This window comes from Manduca sexta, unplaced genomic scaffold, assembly GCF_014839805.1.
Source record: "Manduca sexta isolate Smith_Timp_Sample1 unplaced genomic scaffold, JHU_Msex_v1.0 HiC_scaffold_2745, whole genome shotgun sequence".
NCBI lineage: Eukaryota > Metazoa > Arthropoda > Insecta > Lepidoptera > Sphingidae > Manduca > Manduca sexta.
The window spans coordinates 1-20219 of record NW_023593740.1 but is presented as its reverse complement, the minus strand read 5'-3'; the positions used below and the strand labels follow the sequence as shown (position 1 = coordinate 20219).

The 20219-nt window shown below is 35.0% G+C and overlaps 3 protein-coding genes and 1 non-coding gene across 4 annotated transcripts; 2 read left to right on the top strand and 2 right to left on the bottom strand.

Annotated features, from left to right (window-relative positions):
- Nucleotides 1–3057: 3057 nt before the first annotated feature.
- LOC119192404 lies at nucleotides 3058–5655 on the top strand. Its single transcript, XM_037446216.1, has 2 exons — nucleotides 3058–3272; nucleotides 4891–5655. The coding sequence occupies exons 1-2, from the start codon at nucleotides 3178–3180 to the stop codon at nucleotides 5417–5419; spliced, it is 624 nt and encodes a 207-aa protein (XP_037302113.1). The 5' UTR covers nucleotides 3058–3177; the 3' UTR covers nucleotides 5420–5655.
- A 2176-nt stretch (nucleotides 5656–7831) lies between these two features.
- On the bottom strand, nucleotides 7832–15258 carry LOC119192403 (nucleolar GTP-binding protein 1-like). The gene is given in 17 exon segments (XM_037446215.1): nucleotides 7832–8342; nucleotides 8506–8660; nucleotides 9257–9390; nucleotides 9772–9890; nucleotides 10128–10234; nucleotides 10575–10755; nucleotides 11106–11183; nucleotides 11185–11248; nucleotides 11372–11529; nucleotides 11831–11964; nucleotides 11967–11979; nucleotides 12188–12280; nucleotides 12639–12740; nucleotides 13296–13431; nucleotides 13802–13923; nucleotides 14841–14993; nucleotides 15077–15258. Coding segments are annotated over 17 exon segments (1953 nt in total). The 5' UTR covers nucleotides 15125–15258; the 3' UTR covers nucleotides 7832–8186.
- On the bottom strand, nucleotides 9021–9157 carry LOC119192405. Its single transcript, XR_005113638.1, has one exon. It is a non-coding gene; the product is annotated as a small nucleolar RNA SNORA16B/SNORA16A family (small nucleolar RNA).
- A 413-nt stretch (nucleotides 15259–15671) lies between the features above and the next one.
- On the top strand, nucleotides 15672–19912 carry LOC119192402 (presequence protease, mitochondrial-like). The gene is given in 9 exon segments (XM_037446214.1): nucleotides 15672–15889; nucleotides 16225–16506; nucleotides 16508–17081; nucleotides 17083–17307; nucleotides 17309–17342; nucleotides 17345–18156; nucleotides 18159–19141; nucleotides 19143–19205; nucleotides 19207–19912. Coding segments are annotated over 8 exon segments (3036 nt in total). The 5' UTR covers nucleotides 15672–15889; nucleotides 16225–16237; the 3' UTR covers nucleotides 19283–19912.
- The last annotated feature ends 307 nt before the right edge of the window (nucleotides 19913–20219 follow it).

Sequence of the window (20219 nt, the reverse complement as noted above, 5' to 3'; positions counted from 1 at the left end):
GAGACAATGAGAGGTTTAGCTTAGTTATTTTAGTTACAATGTAATATATAGATAAGGATGATTTTCTCTCCCACACCCTTTAAGATCAATAGAACCACTGTTGATCAGTGACAGCATGTTGTGTCGACGTAAATCATACAATCGGGCATGGCGTTTTTGTTGCGACATCAATTTGACTTTTACGGTGATGTTGTGTATTACTTTTGCAGTATAGCTTAGGAAATATATTCATCGATAGAAGTATAAGGTGTCATAATCGAATCGTTGCAAATAAATTTCCAAAACAATTTGATTGTAATAATTGTATTTTTTTTTTATCGTGCCCAAAACATATGACAATATTAGCGTTACGATTAATTAGTTTGGGACCAGTGTTGTTTATTAATTCTCACATGTCTTTCGTTATATCGATTAACATGTGAACTCTACGGAAACGCCATGCCGTATCGATTCTAGTACAATTATGATTAAGATGTGTGAAACGCATGCCGAAGTGCCGCCACGTAGCCGCACTATCAATTTAGTTCATAAGACGAACATACGCGACAGCTGAGTGGTTCCGACAGATCTGCACAAGATAATATTTTGCTATACGTTTCGAAATTCAAAACGCGGATTGTGTTACTCTGACGGATGGAATTAAATCTGATATTGTTGGCATAACGTAAATTAAAAAATATATACTACTTAGTTTTAAATACATCTGCTTTTGAGGTATCGCCATATCACCAGTGAATAATAGGGCATATTTTTGTTTGGCTAAAATAAATTGAATAAAAAATCTTTATAATCCGAAGTGAATGCCTACAAAATCGGAATGTTTCTATCCAACAATTACGCCAGTCCGTGTCGGGCGCGGACGACCGTTGCATAAATAAAGTTCAAAATATTTTTTTAGTATTCTATCATAGTTGTAAGCACTATCGAAACCTTTTAGTTTAGCTTAGTTGACTTTCTCTTCCATTTTAGGTGTTAATTAAGTTTTTTTTTTAATTATTATTATCTATAACTTGTTGTCTATGCGTACTCGGTATTTAGTATTTTTTAAGATTCTCTTTGTAACGTACGCGTAAAAACTGTAATTTATTTTGCAATATTTGATGCTCAGATTTTTTTATGAATGGTATTTTGGAAAATTTATGGCACTTACAGTTCGCCGTTGCATAATCCTGGAGGTTTTGTACAATATGAGGCTTATTTGTTATATTATGTATCTATTTTTTGTTTATTGTCGATGGCAACGCTAGCAGCCCAACACTGTACCATAGAGCATTTGATTAATTTTTCCTTTACTGTTCAAATGCATAGATTAAAATGATATAATTACAAGAAAGGTCTAATTATAAAAATGAATAATATTAATTAAATATAAATGTGCCATTCATTTTGCTATTTGAGTGTTTTATTTTTGTTCCTCTGAATGCAACTACTAAACAAGTAATGTCATTTTGGATTTTTACAACTAATAATTATTTTTAGTTTTTCAGCGATTCTATTGTGCAAGATAGCGCCCTGCCCGCTATTTAATAATACGAACGCCGCCAATGCTTTAATATCACAACTATGTCACGTTTAATCATGTTTTTTATTTGTAACCATTACCATCTAACCTAGGATGTTATGACCTGGGGTCCGCACTCCGCGGGCTTCCGGATGTCCGTGGGCCTCAATCAGGCGGTCCGCAGATACAACAAAAGTTATAAGAAAAACTATAAAGTATAATGGCGAGACCGACGCGAGCATTTGAACGTACTAACAAAAACAAAGCCGCGCGGCGACTACACAATGCACTGTGAAATTGAGCGATTTTTTTTTATTTATTTAAGTAAGTAAGGTAAGTAAGGTGGCATTAGGGATCCGCACTAGAGTAAAGATTGGGAACCCTGATCTAACCCATAGAAGTGAACTTACATCAGAACTAAAAACATTTCACTGCCATGTACAGAAATACATAAATTTAGAGTGTTCAAAAAAATATGTACCAAATACAAATGCTGATAATAGTTATGGCAGCATTTTCCTTAATAAAGTTTATAACTATCAAAACTTTTTTTTTTTTTTTGTACGTGGTGTTCATTCTTAGCCTGCGTTATATCGATTATGTGCAATACATAGGTTCACATTCTATTCCTTTACTTTCATAGTCCAACGACAGGACAAGCCCACATTACTGGAGAGAGGTCAGACGCAGGCTTTACGTGCTTTCCGAGGGACGACGATCCAACTCTGCCGTCCTCCTCCCGAGTTGCTACTGAGAAATTATCATCGGAAAACCCGCGTCATAAATATTGCCCCACCTGGAATTTGAACACGCAACCTTTGGTACCTTATGCAGGGGAACAACGGTGTATCGAATAGTAAAACCTTGTACCCTGCCGAAACTCATTTGTATACATAAAACCGTGTAACAAATAAAAATACTATTTGATAAATAAGAAACTCCGTTACCCTAGCGCCGTAGACGTACTGGTTGACGAAGCTACCGAGGCAGTCATACAGGGATATTAAGTATATAAGAAACATCAAGTAAAGAGGGGATATGAAGCATATAAGGGTTGGAATATATAAGAGGTGTGAAGTATATAAGTGATATGAAGTGCATAGGTAAGTCATAAATTATAGGTCAGTGGTCCAATTTCGAAAATCAGGCTTCGTATGTCAGGTGTATGATGTGGGCCATCATATTATGTTTGATTTGAGATTTCAGAATTCAAGATCGGACGTCAAGAGGTAACAAATCAATTTTAAATATAATAGAAATTACAAGAAATATGAAATATACGATTGATATAATGTTTTTAAATGCTACGACGTATATCACACAAGTAATCAAGCAGGGGGTTCTTTTACCTTGACATTAATGCAATATGCGCGTTAACGTTTATATGAACCAGCCAAAGTACAACGAATACAGTCATCCTTAAAATATAACTACGTTTTACCAATGCATGTTAGATGATGACCGATTTTACATTAACATTGTGTGCATAATCCACTCGCAGTATAGTATATAGGTATATCTAGGTGACAATCGTCCGGCGTTCATACGAGCTTCGAGTGTCTAGACATGCGGGGCGAAGTGCGGGACGGTATAGGTACCAAGCTGGCGACAGTCGCTCGGGACATTTACTCAGGGAGTCACGCAGATTCAATTCGAATTTTAACACTTTTTGTAACATGGTTAAAACTACATGCGCCGTAAGAGGTTGTTACTCATCTTCATACATTCATAAGGATTTGATGTTTCATCAATTACCACGCACAGAAGAGAGGTAAATATTGATACTTTATCAATTTTCTATTTCAGCAAACTAGTTAAATTGACGGTCAGCTAAAGCTACAATATTTATTACTTTTTGTACATAAAGATTTTTTTTTATTGATACAAAATATTATTATATATTTTTAACTGACGAAATAAATGTTTCGAGCAATTGCTCTAAAGAAGAAAGATAGCAATCCACGAGGCATATATAGACAAGTAGGATTAGGCTACTTAAAACATAATCTTCGGGTGTTTCTTTAAACTTTTCGACCACTGTATTACGAATTGTTTTTTTAGTTTCCATGAATAAGTTTTCTGTGCACTCATCTTGGCCAGATCATTGAGGCCATTTTCACCCACAGTGCTTCTTAGCCAGTTTTTAATCCCCTGAGGCTGCTAAACGATCGCTCCACGGTACACGTTGTGCACGGAAGAGCAATGAATATTTTCAACGCTTTTTTCAAGTCGGAAATGAAGGTTTTCGCCTTTTTTTAGGATATCGACGTACAGGAATGATCAATCAAGCAAGTCAATTCGAAGACTTAAGGTTTTGGTTGCTTTACATTTGGGAACTTTTTTTGAATCTCGGGTAAAGGAGGAGGGGGCAGATGCTCTTCCCTGCCTTCCCTTAGCGTCGCCCTGTAGGTACACCTATTACGTTGCAAAACATAATACCGTCCCTTTATGTCGTACGGGCGAAGTCCTCAAATAAAGAGACATTTTTATTTTGGATGATGATGATTTGATAATACGTGTTGGTTATGCATTTGTATTTATCAAAATGCCCGTATTCTCTACAGTGCAGAGAATTGCGTTTCGTGATCTTGTGATAATAAGGAGCTGTTATTTTTTTATTTTCCTTGTAGAAGAGAGGTTACCTGCGCTTAAATCGTATCGTATGCCGATGGGTATAAAATATACATCTCTCTGCTGTGTGCCTGCGACGGCGTCGTGTGCCTGCGACGGCGTCGTGTGCCGGGTCGGCTACTTCCCTGCACCATGGTTAGGGGCCTCCCCAGCCATTGGCCTCGATGGCTAGCACACGCATCATACTCATGATCGGATGCTGCTTGAGTGGACTGTTTTGCCAATTTCGCTTACTATATCTAAGAACTAGGGGTATATATTAAGAAGTTCAGGTACAAATTTATTTTAGGATTCCTGAAAGGGATGTCCTCTTATAGGAGAATTTAAAGAAACAAAAACTAATTGTTTTTTTTTTCTGTATCCTGCACTGTAGTTTATATCTACCTACTGATTTTGAAATTCATAGCCGTTCTTCTCTGATGAGAACTGCTTTCCGAACTGTTGGTAGAGTTAAGAAGCTGCTTGCACATTTGAACGAGCTCTGTTGTGTTCCGTCTTAAATCTTGTGGATTTTTTATTGCTGTTGAATGACGAAATGAGCTTTCCGCTCGCCTGACGGTAAGTGATACGACCACTATAAACAGTAGCAACACCATACTACCTTTGATTTACCAAGTACTGCGTAGTGCGTGGCACTCCACTGCATCATCCTGAAACATAAGATGCTGCAATTTCCCTGCAGCAAGTAAATTCTGATTCAAGTAGCAATTATTTATGTTTGCGTACATGATAGTAAATTTGTACCTTTTTTATTGCAGATGTAAACTATGGGCCAAAGCATGTGGAAGAGCCGATTTACTTAAAATGTCTATGAAGAGTCTGAAGAATACTTACATTTGCAGCTTACACTTTGGGTCTTACATGTACGGAAAAAGGACTTTGAAGAAATCAGCTGTGCCGTTGTTACGGATACCAACCGACAAGGAATCATGTACGAGATCTACACAAACAAAAATTGCAAATACCACAGTGAAAACAGAATTGTGTATAAAACTTATACATGACGACAATGGTAATTTAATGGGGTCTTCAGAACATCTTAATAAGGATTATAGTAAAACGCCGACAACAACAGATTGCACTCTTAAAAGTATGGCAGAAGACGAAGTTGATGTGACATGCAAGAAAGAATTACCTGATAAAAATAGTGATATTACGGAGGCACAATTTTTGAAAGGTTGCGATAAATTTTTGCCAGAGAAGTTAAGTGCCTACGTAAAGACTCAAGTATATTTTAAAATGCATAGTAAAAACGACACTCCAAAGATTATGAATTATTTTGATTAATCTACAGAACCCCAGCAGAATCTATACCTTTATGGAGTACTTATTAATTGTATTGACGAGGCCATGTACAATCAGCAAAGACCAACTTGGATTATACCTAAGTACAGATTAGTGGCAACACACTTCGAACGGTGAGATAGGTTTAACACCAAAAGTTTATAAGGCTTGTACAAAATTGTTTTAAAGATAAATGTTTAATTGTGTACATTTGAAAATTAAAGTAAGTATATACTTTGCTATCTATTTGATTTATGTAAAAAAGTAAAGGTGTGTTCCTTATTTAAATACAAAAATGCTTGTTTGTTATTTCATCAAGTGGAAGCCCTTAGTTTCGTAGTATGTTATACAAAGAGAATTATAATATATATGGAAAATGTTATAACTTACTATTTTTTTTATTGATCCGCATAAAATGGCTTCTGCGTCGGAACTAACAGCTATAATGACGATTGCCCGCCGCGCGCGCCACGCGCCTACCGATAAAACTACCTACACCACCATTTTAATAGAAATTTACGTGACATAAATCTATTTGCGCAAAAAAAATATCATGAATTTGCACCAATGACTAAATATAAAGAGGACAGGCCTCAAAAGTTAGCTATATGAATAAGTTATATTTATGTCAGGGAAATCGACGCAGAATTGTCAATATATATGTCTATCTCTTTTACTCAAAGCTTATTTGGAACGCAACAAACAAAGACAAAAATAATTGCTTTCTTCGCATATGGGACTATTTCGTTTACTTCAACACACTGGGACCGCCTTGCGGCAGAAACGCCATTTATTGCAGGCGAGTCAGCAAGTACATGTAGTGTCAGACGATGTAAACAAATCTTCATAAATATTGAATTTAAAGTAATATAATCATATTCTCAATCGTTCAGTGTGTTTATTAGTGTATTTGTTAAGTTTCGAAAATGACTGAGTGTTGTGTGAAAGGATGCAAATCGAATTCACGCAAGAAAGACCCCGAAATATCTTTTCATAGGTTAGTAACTGTTTTTACCGAAAATTAGCAAATATCTTTGTATATTTACTTTTTGGATTTGTTTTATCAATTAAAATGATATGTGGATCTGGTTTGTTAAGCTTTGGACCCTTTTAGGCGTGATTTATACACATTAAAATCATTATGTTTGTTTACACACGAGCTTAGGGATGGGTGGGTGGATTTGTTTAGAAATTATTGATATCGATATTTTAACAGACGCCCGTTTATCAGTTACGGTTTTTGTCTTTGAAAGAATGTTAGAGCACACATCAATATTGTATTATCCAGAACGACAAACTAAGTGAAATTAGAATATTTTTTAAGATAACCAAAAATTTAAAACCAAGGCAAAATGAATTGAGAATATTGAGCGACGTGATTGGAATTCTACACCAAATACATATTTCTTTACATTTTGAGAAGATATGCATAAACCACACGTTTAATTAACGCGAGTAAAGATAACTGTTTTCCAACAATATTCCCGATAAGTAAAATAGTAATGATTATTATACTTCACCTAATAGTAATAATACTTTAATATAGTTGCTATGAATAAAATTAGAATTGTTACATAAAAGAATAGATAAACATAAAAGAAACAACATAAAGATGAAATGTAAGATATACTTTTACAATTGGCGGTCTTATGTTTCGAGCAACCTTTGCATGCACGGAAATAGATACATAATCATATTGTTGTTATTGCAAATAATTATTATAATTGATTATCTTAACCACCATCTTTACGCTCATTGATTTTAGTTTGCTGAAACATAGTTATGTTTCTCGATCAAAGAGCATAATAATAAAATAAAATAAAACCAACCAAATAATTGCTGACTACGCTATCTTATTCCATTTATCATGTATTAAGTAAATATGTTAATCTGTAACTTAAATTTTTAGCAAGGAATAGTGCAACATACAAATATAGATCAAACACAACTGGATGTTTGTCACAACAGGTACTGCTTTCTTTAACAATTGTTACTTATAAATCAGTTTCAGTTTGTTTGTTTATATTATGGTTTGTTATATTTATATTATGGTAGAACCTAACCCTTTTCGTATTTGATCTTTTTTGGGCTCGTTTGTCTCTCTTTTAATTCCTCGATGTCGATACAAAATTTTCGGTACTAGCATATCACTATTGTAAGGGGCGGAGTCGGCGCCATTTTATGCATTAAAAGTGCCGCATGTCACGTGACCATATTACCCATCCTCTATACTCTTTAATCATTGATTTGCACCTAGTTCCATCCCCCTCCCGGCGCCCATGAGTCATTGTCATGCCAATCTTTTGAAAACTAGTTTGCGATAGAAGATACAACGATTTGCAATCAACGAAACGACTTTACGACACATTCCTCTTCGGTCGTTTTATTGAATAGAAACCAATAACTAGTCGTATGTAATGTTTAAAATATATTTATTGTTTTGTATTGTTTGTACACTTCATAACACGTCACGGTAGTACAAAATCAACAATGTTTAAAAATACAAAGAGTCACTTAGATAATACGTGTATTTAAATCCTTCCGTTTGCTGTAAAGGGCATGAAAATATCACAATCAGTACTACTATTGTGAACAAAGAGAATTTATGTTTGATTATTCTTTGACAGTTACAATAACTAAATAGAATAAAGCTTGCCAATATAAAAAGTAAGAGAAAACTGATATAATATTTGGGGCTGTTGAAACCAATAAATATTGCATACAAAATTGTATGCCCTCGTATTTAACCATACAAGAATATGTGGGGATATTATCGTCTGTCCGTCTTGCCGACGCCGCGCTTGCCCGCGTACAGATGTTTTGGTTTCTTGGTGCCGATGAAACGATCCGCCTCTCCTTTGAGACCCATTTTTTTCGTCTTCTTCGCGATGGCGACGTGAGCCATTTGTTTCGCTTTCTTTGCCATCTGCGACACAATATATTCAATTTCATTTCAATCTTACATCATCTTTGTACATAAAGAACATAAAGTCGAAATTGCTTTGACCAAAAGGTAGAGTATTTTAATAAATACGTCAAGTGACGTGTGCAAGACCCTGATTGTAATGTATAAGGTGCAGAAGACTCACGACAACGTCCTTGACGCCTTGCTCGTCGCGCGCGACTGCGCTGACGGAGCGGCCGCGCGCGCGCTTGGCGGGCGGCGCGGCCGACACCGAGCGCGAGCGCGACCGCGGCTGCGTCTGCGTGAAGTGCGCCTCCTCCGTGCCGGACATGTCCACGCCTGCAAACACATACGTTACTTGCTGATAAATATATTTTAACATAACTATTAATAGTTAATTAAAGGTAAAGAACAAGCAGTTCATCTGATAGTAAACGCGATGATCAAATCAACTAGACTTCTTTGACGCTCATACAGAAGCTATTGAATGCTCAACAATAACTATTCATACCTCTATGGATTCTAAACCAACAGCTATAATGTAAATGGCGCAGAAATGGTCATTGATAAAATGGAAGTATACCAAAAAAATACTTTCATAATGTTGCCATCTACGATGCTACTTATTTATCAAATAAGGAAATGCCCTGACTAGTAAAAAAATGTGTTAAATAAATTACATTTACGCAGATAATACTTGATTGTATTTGACGTGGGTAATGCACAACAAATATAAATATTGTCATGCGACCATAACGACAAATCATTTAATGTCGGCCGCATTTTGACTCCACACAAAGTATTATAAACTTTAGTGAGCTTCGATTGGGCCTAACTACAAATTATTTGAGTCAGAAAATTAAAGGCATATTGCGTTATATATGTTGTTCTTTCTCTGTAAAAATAAAAAAATACATAACAGTATAAAAACTGACCAAGTTTCTCCATCTCGTCCCTGAGCTTGGTGGTGGAGCGGTCGCGGGCGCGGGCGCGGCTCGTGCGCGGCATCACAGGCTTCGTCGACTGCTTCACCAACCGGGACTCGTCCTTCAAGACCGCCTTCTTGTTGCTGTAAAAATTTAATGATTATTTAATACACATATTTACTATAGAGGTTATCAAAAACAGCCTATGTAAGGAGCATTATTGTATAGCAACAAAAATTGGCCGAAGACGAATTAAACTCGCCGAACATAAACGCTTAGTAAAACGTAACCATGCATTGTAATTTGCTTACACTATTGCGTTTCGCGTGGAAGAGTTTAATTACGGAAAAATCCATTCCTAACAAAAACGGATCATACAAGGCTGCTGTTTTTTAAAATTGATTTAAATACATATTCATAATCAGTAAAAATACAAATCTGACTAGCTGTTTTCTCCATATAAAACTTTATGTAGAAACGTAATTGTTTCCTTGTGGCGTCGGAATAGTAATGCGCATGCTCACCGTATCTGGCGTGCCAGTTCTCGTATCTCGCGCATGGTCTCGTCGAGCTCTATCTTGGGCACCGCGTACATGCCACCCGCCATCCTCAGCTCCTCCTCCTTCTCCAGGTCCGCTAGTTTCTGCAGCATTTATAATATAAAGTTAAAAATGTCTTCTATTTTCGTAGTATGTCAAAACTAAACTGTTGATAGACCGTGCAAGTTTAGTAAATCGAACTTTTGATCATAAAGCATGACTATGATAAATATAAGGTCTATTTGTATTAACGCGGAGCAGGGTGTTCGAAGTATGAGCGGTTTCATAATATTTTTATATTGTATTGCAAGCGATAGCAATGAATGCAATTTTATACTGACGTCGAATATCTCCGGGTCGATATAGTCGGCGATGTTGTGTCCTTCCCACATCTCTGGGATTACGTCGTACCGCTCCTCTTCCGGGATGTCGTAGTTCTTCTTCAGATCTGCAAAAAATATATTAATTATGAGGTAATTATTATGAAGTGATAAAATTTATGTTGATTATTGAAGGATATCAAAGGATCACAGTTCTGTAAGAAAATTGTGCTTCTTCTAAACTCGATTGATGCATTTATTTATGCCAAGGCCTATGATATGTGACTAAAAGCTAGCGAGTCCACAATGATTCAGTTTGTATATCATAGACCCACCTATATTTTCGAGTTGTTCTCAAAATAACCATTTGCGATACTGAAGCATAGATAGAAATTTCTGATTTCTATTAATATAATTTAACAAAATTATGACAAAGAAAATGATTATATAACAGAATCATTAACTTACCAAGGACATAATCGTCTCCCTGTTCAACTTCAATTTCTCTCTCCAGTTTCCTCTTACGGGACTCCCGCTCGGCCTGCTGTTGCTTCTTGGCCGCCACAGAAGGAGGAATGACGGGGGGCCGGTCTTTGTTATCGCGCGGAGATGGCAGCGCTACGTGTAGCCGGTTGAGGATACCGTCCACCTGAAAGAGTGTGAATTGTAACATGCACCTGTTTTAGTTCTATGCTTGCAACAGGACACAGCATATGGAAGGTATGGGAAACAAAACGTGTGCAAATTATCTTTGAGCAACAGTTCTTTTGAAGCCAACTTTTAACATTGGAATGAGGAATTCACAACCACTATGGCCATGTTTATGTTTATGTAATATTTAATATCTACAATATTAGTCAAGTATGTGACACAGAATATCATCCCTAATATAATGGTTTATAGTCTATGATTTTGTTCATGGTTGCGTACTGCGTAGTTTTATTTTTGTAACAGTTTAGCGAGTTGCAAGTGGCCTGTAAATGGCTGTCATATATCTACCTTCTTGGTCCTCATTTTCTCAGTGACCCTGTGGCCAAGCAGCCGCTCGCAGGCCTCGATCTTGACCTCTTGCACTCCCCTCCTCAGTCACTGTCGACATTCGCATCACCGGCACCACTGAGAGGTCAGAATTCGTGTCAGCACTGCAACATATCAAATTTAAATATTGTTATACAAGTCAAAAAAAATATTTGTGCAGTTTGTGTAAAAAAAAAACTTTAGGTCTCTTTTGAATTTGATGATTGACATTCATACTTTATACTAACCTAACAAGGTTGTTTTTAGAACAGACTTCTTGCAGTTTCTCAAGAAGTTGCCTCTTCTCTGGAACCAGGTCTTCAGGCTTAACCACATCCATCTTGTTCAATACTACAATTAAAGGCTTATTTGTGAAGAGTGGCTTTATGCTTTCAAACAATGATATCTGGAAAAAATAAAACAATATTTATTTCCCATTATTTTACACATTTGCCAACACAATAGCAAAATGAAATCCCTTCATCACAAGGATGTACAAAGAATTTTATCAATGACAAAAAAAATACAAATGGCTTAAACCTCTATGGCAAGGATAATATTTGATCGAAAATTAGAAAAAACGAGTAAAAGAACTCATAATCTAAATTATATATTCTAGATTCTACAATTTATAAACATATTCACTGCAGATGTATATTAATAGAAAAGATATTCGCCTTTTTACTGCTGTGCCAATGTGATCATACCTGTTCCTCTATACTGTGTCCACACTGTTCCGAAGGGTCTATGAAGTACAGAACAGCTGCGCGCAAGTGAGCAAGCGCCGTCACCGCCTGCATTTCGATCACGTTGCGCTCCTCCAGTGGGTGATCCAAGATACGGGAGTGTCTATCACCTGTAACAGATAACCATAAGATATGTACATAAATTTATTATTATTCTTTTCTCTTTTTCAATATGGAATAACTTGCTATATAATGAGCAATGATGATTGACTTTATAGTTAAAATAAAAGTTATGTTATGTTACGACGTTCTATGTTAAAATTGATATTAAACAAAGAAGAAAACCATCATAATGGCTATGAAATTAAAAACACCAACCTGCCATCTTAAATATTTGTAGTCAGTGTGTCCCACATACAAGCTCTTTGTTGTGAATGCGTAAGGCTGTACTTCCACATCGGCGCGCGTAATCTAAAACAAAACATACAGCTTAATAATTGTGAATCATTTACAGTTTAACTTAAAAACTATGTTATTATAATATTTATCTACTTATTTCATTGATGGTACAACCTCATTTATAAGTTATAATTATTTCTAATTGTTTTATTTATTTCTTCCTTTCAACATGAAAAAATGTGATAATTTTTAAATAGTATTTTTTACTAATTTAAAATAAAATAGAAATAATTTAATACATGCTTAAAAGCAAGGTCTTTAAAAAAAGCAAATGAATTTACAACAATAAATTATTATTGTTGGTTAAGTTATTCCTTTTTTTTTTCATTCAAGTAAATATTTCACCTGGATTGCATAATATTACACATACCTTATTGATGAAACTGGATTTGCCAACATTTGGGAATCCACAGATGATAATCGTCCGAGTGTAGGGATCTATTGACGGTAAACGCGCTAAATGCTGGCGGACCTTTTGACAAACAAATGAACAACTTAAAATCACAGGTGGAAAGACTTGTACACACATTATCTATTGAGCAAATATGTATCTCACAAGTGAGAAAAAATGCCGAAGTTATAACAAATAACACAGCTCATTGTATTTTATTTTTGATTCCAATAAATTCCCTGTTTGCTGCTTCCTGGGATTTAGGTCCCTAACAAATGCCCCTGCGGTGACTGTAATTACCTCTATGGTTACAGCTCGACTGTAACCATTTACCGTTTTAAACACATGGCAGTTAAGTCAAAAAATATAGGCAAAACAAAAAATTACAGGGAAAACTTTTGTAAACAAGCTCCAAGCGTTTGAGTACACATGTACTAGTAGTAAACAAATCTTCTTGGTCATTACACTTTTAAGTATCAACAGTTTTCCTTTCATACTTCAAAACTGACTTGACTAACCTTAAATACTGTATAACCATGATGTAACTTGCTGGTTACTTAGGTGTGTGAATGTTACAAATCAAAACTAAAAACATTTTACGGATATTTTCTTTATAAAAATTATAATATGGCATACCTGTTCTAAATATGTTAGGTTGGCACCCTGTCTCTTCATGATGGTTGCCATGCGACCAAGTGCGGCGCGTTTAAGCTGCTTGCATCGGTACAGAGAATCACCATACTTAAGCAAGCGCACATAATCTTTCGCTACACTGAAATATGAAGGAATATATTTAACAAATAGTGTATCAAGATTTTTGTTACAAGCTTATGCTCATTCATTCAATATATTAGTCAGTTAGGCCAACACAGTAGCATTTATGACAAGTCAAAGTGGAAAACAGTACAAAAGAATCTTATATCCCACAAAATAATAAAAATTGCAGCACTATCGAAATCTGTAAACCAAAAAGCACTGAGGTCATCCCATGACACTTATAATGTTTATTACATGGACTATAATGTCCTGTAGACTGGAGTAGAAAAGTTTTTGCACATCAATACTTGAGAAGAGGAATATAATTTACAAATTATTCCTTGAAACTTCTACAATGCTCTTTAAATAAGGTATGAAATACTCACTTGTCTATAAGATGTCTGGCCGTATTCAGCTGTCCTAAACCAAGCTTGTAGTGATCTTTGTCATATAAGACATTCATCAAATCAGCATAGAATGGATGAACATCATCCAATTTTGGAAATTCCTGGAAAAATAAACACATATTAAACTAAAAGGGAAACCAAAACATCACTATTTATTCTCCACTATCTTTTCACACCTATTTATTCTCTTGAACAACAAATAATTTTACTTCTTTGACTAATATTTTCCATTCACATCCAGGTTTACACTTAGACTTAAGTTCTTATATTTGGAGCGCCACTACGTAACAACCACAAGCTGTCAATATTTACACCATACCAAAGCAGTTGTATGGATTGCAGTTCAATTCAGTTGAACGCAGTGAATGTTCGGAATGCTAAACCTAGTACATAGTACATATATATTGGTGTTTGGATGTCTTAGACATATTTAAGCAGCCTTATTAAAAAGTTAAGTTAAGTAAAACTTCATTATATTACATATCACATAAAGTCCTTAATTGAACAAACTCCCCTAATATTTCCAAACAGACCTGTCAGAAGTGGCTTGCATCTGGCATGTTTTCACAACCTTTAGCGAGTCATATTCTGTCTATTTTGCAGTTGAACGATCAACACAGGGGTGTTTAAGTTCTCAAGTAGAAACCATATACAAAGGAAAAATGATATAAATTAAATCTGAATATTTCCAGAACCCTTCACAGACACAGAATAATACAATCAAAATATTTTTTTATAATGAAGGTAAGTAATATTTTTTAAATTTGTTTAATGGAAATTATCTGCTTACTTTTTCCTTGAACATGTAGTAAATATCTTCAGGTTCCTATATTATAGTTGTGAGACTAGATGTCATAATAATATAAATATATGTCTCAATACAGACCCAATTCCTTTAATCAACAAAGTATATTAATAATTTTATAGGCATTCCCGTTCATTTTTATTAATTTAATAATATAGTTGTAGTACTGCCAATATTATTTACTAATAATTATAAAAAAAAAGAAATAAGTACCTGTATTATCCTTGACAATCTGTCGTGAAAGTTTTGTTGTGTGTACTTCACTTTCCTCATATAAAACGCACGTATCCTTGATATTTTATAGTGCTTATGTACCACCGTCGGGGTTTTTCTTTGAGTTTTAGACAATATAATATCTATAAAGTCCTAAAAAGAGAGTTTAAGGTTATGTATCAAAATGTGTACAAACAATATTTCTTTCAAAAAACGTAAAATATATTTTTATTTACCTTAGCCGTAGGCACTACGGCAATCTTTTTAAAGTTATACAAACTCATTTTGTGTTATTTTATTTAACTATTGCATAAAATTGAGCTCCACACGAGCTCATCACGTAAACACGTGTTTTAAAAAGAAATAGAAACCACAGATCAAATAATATCTTGTGTATCTGTCACTAATCCCAGATAAGGAAAACTCAAAAGATAACATAACATAAATGGGCTTATTCAAGGTCCGTCTTGCTATCCGTCGTGCCAAGCTGGTATACTACTGTGAAGTGACATTTCGTGAAAATATATTGAAGTATAACTCAGAAAATATACTGTAAAATACCAATTTTCGATTGTCTTTGAAAATAATCGTAGAGGACTGACTCAGACATCAGAGTATAACCTACGTAAGGGAAAAAGAAACTCAGTATTAATAGTAGGTATAATATTGGATGCAAATCAAATTCTTCAAATAATTCAAATTCACAGATTGATAGCTTTTATTAATTTTAATCTCAAAATTATTGGAGTATAAAATTGTGTGTCCTGCAAGATCCGAAGTGATAAAACATAATTGAGGTTTATTGATCTTGCTATACATTTTATACATGGCAATAATTTTATTAAATGTCAATTGAGAAATGTCATTTTCGGAAAATTGCATCTTGTGGTTTGTGTGATGCTGTATTATAATTTGTAGCCGAGGTTATGAACATTCTACGTTATTACAAATAGAATTGTTAAAGTTATGACTAAAGTCATATGAGTTTTAAACAAAACAATTGGACAAAGCAAGATATATTGAACACAAGCAAACGGATATAAATCTGCGTAAGTATGTTACTATTGCATCACATTTCATTTGTTTTTCTCTTTTATCCAGTTTTTAAAACAGAATATCAACTAAACTCCATTAGAGTCTCTCGTAGTCATTAATATGAGAAATAATTATTATTTTTGGTGTTTATATAACCTACTATACTGAATATTTTAGCGAGCGGCTTTTATTCCATACCTATTCGTTTCTATAGAATAAGTTATTAAGTGGCTTAGGTGCCTAATTATTAGATTTTTTCTATTCATTCATTTTCGTACTTCAAAAATAGAACCAAACATTTCATGAAAATCTTATAATAAAAATAGTGAGTGTTACATGTGTTTTACAGGACATTCGAAAAAATGTATTCAAGACTTTGTTTACGTCCTGGAAAACGCTACCAACTATCAACACACAGAACATATAGCAATGGCATTCTTAAAAAGAAAGAAACTGTATCTAAAAACATTCAGCCTGGCAAGGTGGTCCATGGATTTGCCTGCTCCGAAGTGGAACATATTAAAGAGTATAACATGACAGTTTATTTCCTTACACATGAGAAGACTAAAACTGAGTACTTACATTTAGAGAGAGATGATTCCAACAATGTCTTTTCTGTTGGATTTCGTACAACCCTTGGACTCTATGGGTACACCACACATTTTAGAGCATACTGTATTGTGTGGATCAGAAAAATACCCAGTCAGAGATCCCTTTTTCAAAATGCTGAATCGCTCACTAGCTACTTTCATGAATGCCTTGACGGGTCCAGATTATACTTTCTACCCATTTTCTTCACAGAATGAAGTTGATTACCGTAACCTACAGAAAGTGTATCTAGACGCTGTCTTCAAACCTAATTTGTCTAGATTAGATTTTCTTCAAGAAGGCTGGAGGCTGGAACACACTAAAATAGATGACAAAAATTCTGATTTAGTGTTCAAAGGTGTGGTTTACAATGAAATGAAGGGTGCATTTTCTGAGACAAGTTCTCTCTTTGGCCAAAAGTTCATCAACACAATTTTGCCTCAAGGAACATATGGGTATGTTTCTGGAGGTGATCCATTGCACATTCCAAATCTAACACATGAACATCTGAAGAAGTTCCATTCCACTTATTATCATCCAAGCAATTCCAGAATATATTCTTACGGAAATTTCCCTTTAGAAGCCAATTTAAAATTTGTCAATGAAGCATATTTGAGCAAAATATGAATTCTTAAACCCCAAAGACACAATAGTTAAGGCACAAGATAGATGGAAGACTCCACAAAGGTCTGAAATCACTTGTAGAGTTGACCAATATGGTGGTCCAATTGATAAACAGAATCAAATTGCCATTGGGTATGTGATGTCTGACATAACCAACATTTATGAGACTTTTATGATGCTTGCATTAGCTGAATTGAGATTAATTGGGTCCAAAAATTCCAGCATTCTACAAAAGTCTTATTGAAAAAAATATATCTGAGGTTATAACTCATTAACAGGCTATGATAATCAAATAAGGGATACATTATTTGTAATAGGATTGAAAGATGTTGAAACATCAAAGTTTGAGATTGTTGAGAAGATAACCAATCAAACTTTGGAAGAAATTTTCGAAAAAGGATTTGAGAAAGAACACATTGAGAGTGTTTTACATGGATTTGAGTTATCTATTAAACACCAGTCCCCCAAGTTTGGATTGAATTTACTTTTTAATCTTATGCCTTTGTGGAATCATAATGGACCAATTTTAAATGCTCTCAAGGTTAATCAATTACTGGAACAGCTAAAGACAAATTTGATGAAACCAGAATATGTTAGAGAAGTTATAGAGAAATACTTCATGAAAAACAATCATAAACTGATTATGACCATGCGTCCAGACCCTAAATTTGATGATGTTTTCAATGAAGAAGAGGCAAACTTGTTAAAAAACAAAGTTAGTTCTCTTACACCAAAGCAAAGAGAAGACATATATCGGGAAGGTCTGGAATTGTCCAAAGCTCAGAAAGAGGTACAGAATTTAGATGTGTTGCCATGTTTAAAAATTGAAGAGGTTACCTTGAACAAAACTGCCCCTCCTCTAAAACATACAGTTGTAGATACAATACCTTTACAATTATGTGAAGCTAACACAAATGGAGTAACTTATTTCAAAGGAGTTATTGGATCAGACTGTTTAAATGAAAAACACAGGCAGCTTTTGCCGTTTTTCAATTATGTACTTGACAAATTTGACACAAAATCTCATAATTATAGGGACTTTGACAAATACATAAGTAAATCTACATCTAGGGATTGAGTGTCATCACTCATATCACAGAGCATATTGACCAGCAAGGGCAATATGAACAGGGGGTGCTTGTCAGCAGCCATTGCTTAGATGAAAACCTGTCCAAAATGCTTGACATCTGGTCTGAGATATTTAGTAAACCCAACTTTGAAAACTCTGAAAGAATGACCATGCTATTAAACAATTATTGTTCATCCCTCACCAATGGAGTAATTAGTAGTGGACACACTTATGCTATGCAGGCAGCTAGATCTTTAATCTGTTCAGTAGATGAATGCAGAGAGAACTTAGTAGGATTACATCATGTTATGAACATGCAGGAAATTCAAAATGCCTACAAAATTGAAGATATACAGACAACAGTAGATGCAATTGCTCAGCAGGTCTTAAAGGGTAATAACATCAGAGCTACATTCCACTACTGTAACACAAACAAGGATATTCATGAATCAGTGGAGAAGTTCTGCAAAGAATTGTGCAAGGATGATGAACACAAGGAACTGAATAGGATCAACTGGACAGAGTGCAAAAATATGCCTAAAGAAAATCGTGGATTGCACATTGCCATGAATATTCCAGTACATTTCTGCTCCAAGGTTGTTCCTACAGTGGCATATACACACCCGGATTACGCAAAATTACGTGTATTATCAAGATTCCTATCATCAAAGTACCTTCATCCAATTGTTCGGGAACAGAACGGCGCTTACGGCGGCGGCGCTACGCTATCCCTCGACGGAACTTTCAACTATTATTCGTACCGCGATCCTAATTCCAGAGTAACACTGGATGTCTTCGACCAAACAGCTGACTGGCTGTCTAAGAACACCAACCTAGTTGATGACCAAAATATCTTCGAAGCTAAACTTTCGATTTTGCAACAAATGGATCAACCGATTGCAGAGTATATGAAAGGTGTCGACTTATTCCTTTACGGCTTGTCGTATGATATCTGGAAGACCCAGAGAGAACGAGTGCTTGCTGTAAAAAGATGATTTAATCGAAGTATGTCAGAAGTACTTGACCAAAGATAAATGGGCCGGAAAGTGTAATTGGAGACAGCGCGACTCAAAAACTCGAAAGTGGACAGGAAGCTTTGGAAAAGATCTGTGGACCACAACAGTAACTTTTTATATAACACCAAGTTTAAATGAAAGGCTAATTATTAAAGTGTCCTTGAGGGCCTAAAAATTTAACTTCCATACCGAAGCTAAAAGAGCTTGATGATAAAAATTGAAAACCATATGCCATTAAAATTTATACAAAATAAATAACCTATGATCGCAAAAAGATCGTGGGGATCGCCAAATGTTATGTTGAAACCTTACTGACTAGCTATGGGATTTCTAAGACTAGATATGATTTTCTATATCCTATTTCGCAGTAACTAGTGATGATATCCTCCGTAAAATATTATTACCTACTGCTACTTTATATAATGATAACAGAGGATTTTTTTAATATTCTACTAGAATATGTAGTTATGTATTCCAATTTTACTTATCTAATACGTTATGCAGGTATCCTAAATGTGTAACAGTGTACTTAGATAACCATCAAAATCCTGTCCATAGGGTGTGTTAATTATGTTAGCTGAACCCTACAAAATGTATTTAATTAAGAAGACAGATATTGAAAAAGATTGTTTTTATATTGGAAGTGAAATAATAAACCGTAAAATATATTGTCGGCATCTTTTTAGCTTTTATTAACGCTTTAGTAATGTTGAGACTGGTCAATAAATATTTTTAGTTGCTTTAAATATTTTATTTATAAACCTTCACTATATAACTACCATCCTTCCGAGCACAATTCTTCATCCTCCATTGCAATAAATTAGAAACGTCCCTAGTACTTTCCGTAATGACTTATTACACAGTCTACCAGCCTATAATAGGGCATTGTGGAGGAGAACTGGCAGTCTGGTGACAACTGCGCAACTAAAACATAGTAAAGAAAATCACTGCGAGACGGAGCAGCTCGATGCTCATTCAAGTAGTATAATAGTTATGGAAGAAGAACTCAAACTGATAAAGACACTGAAATTCTTAAAAATCTTTCTG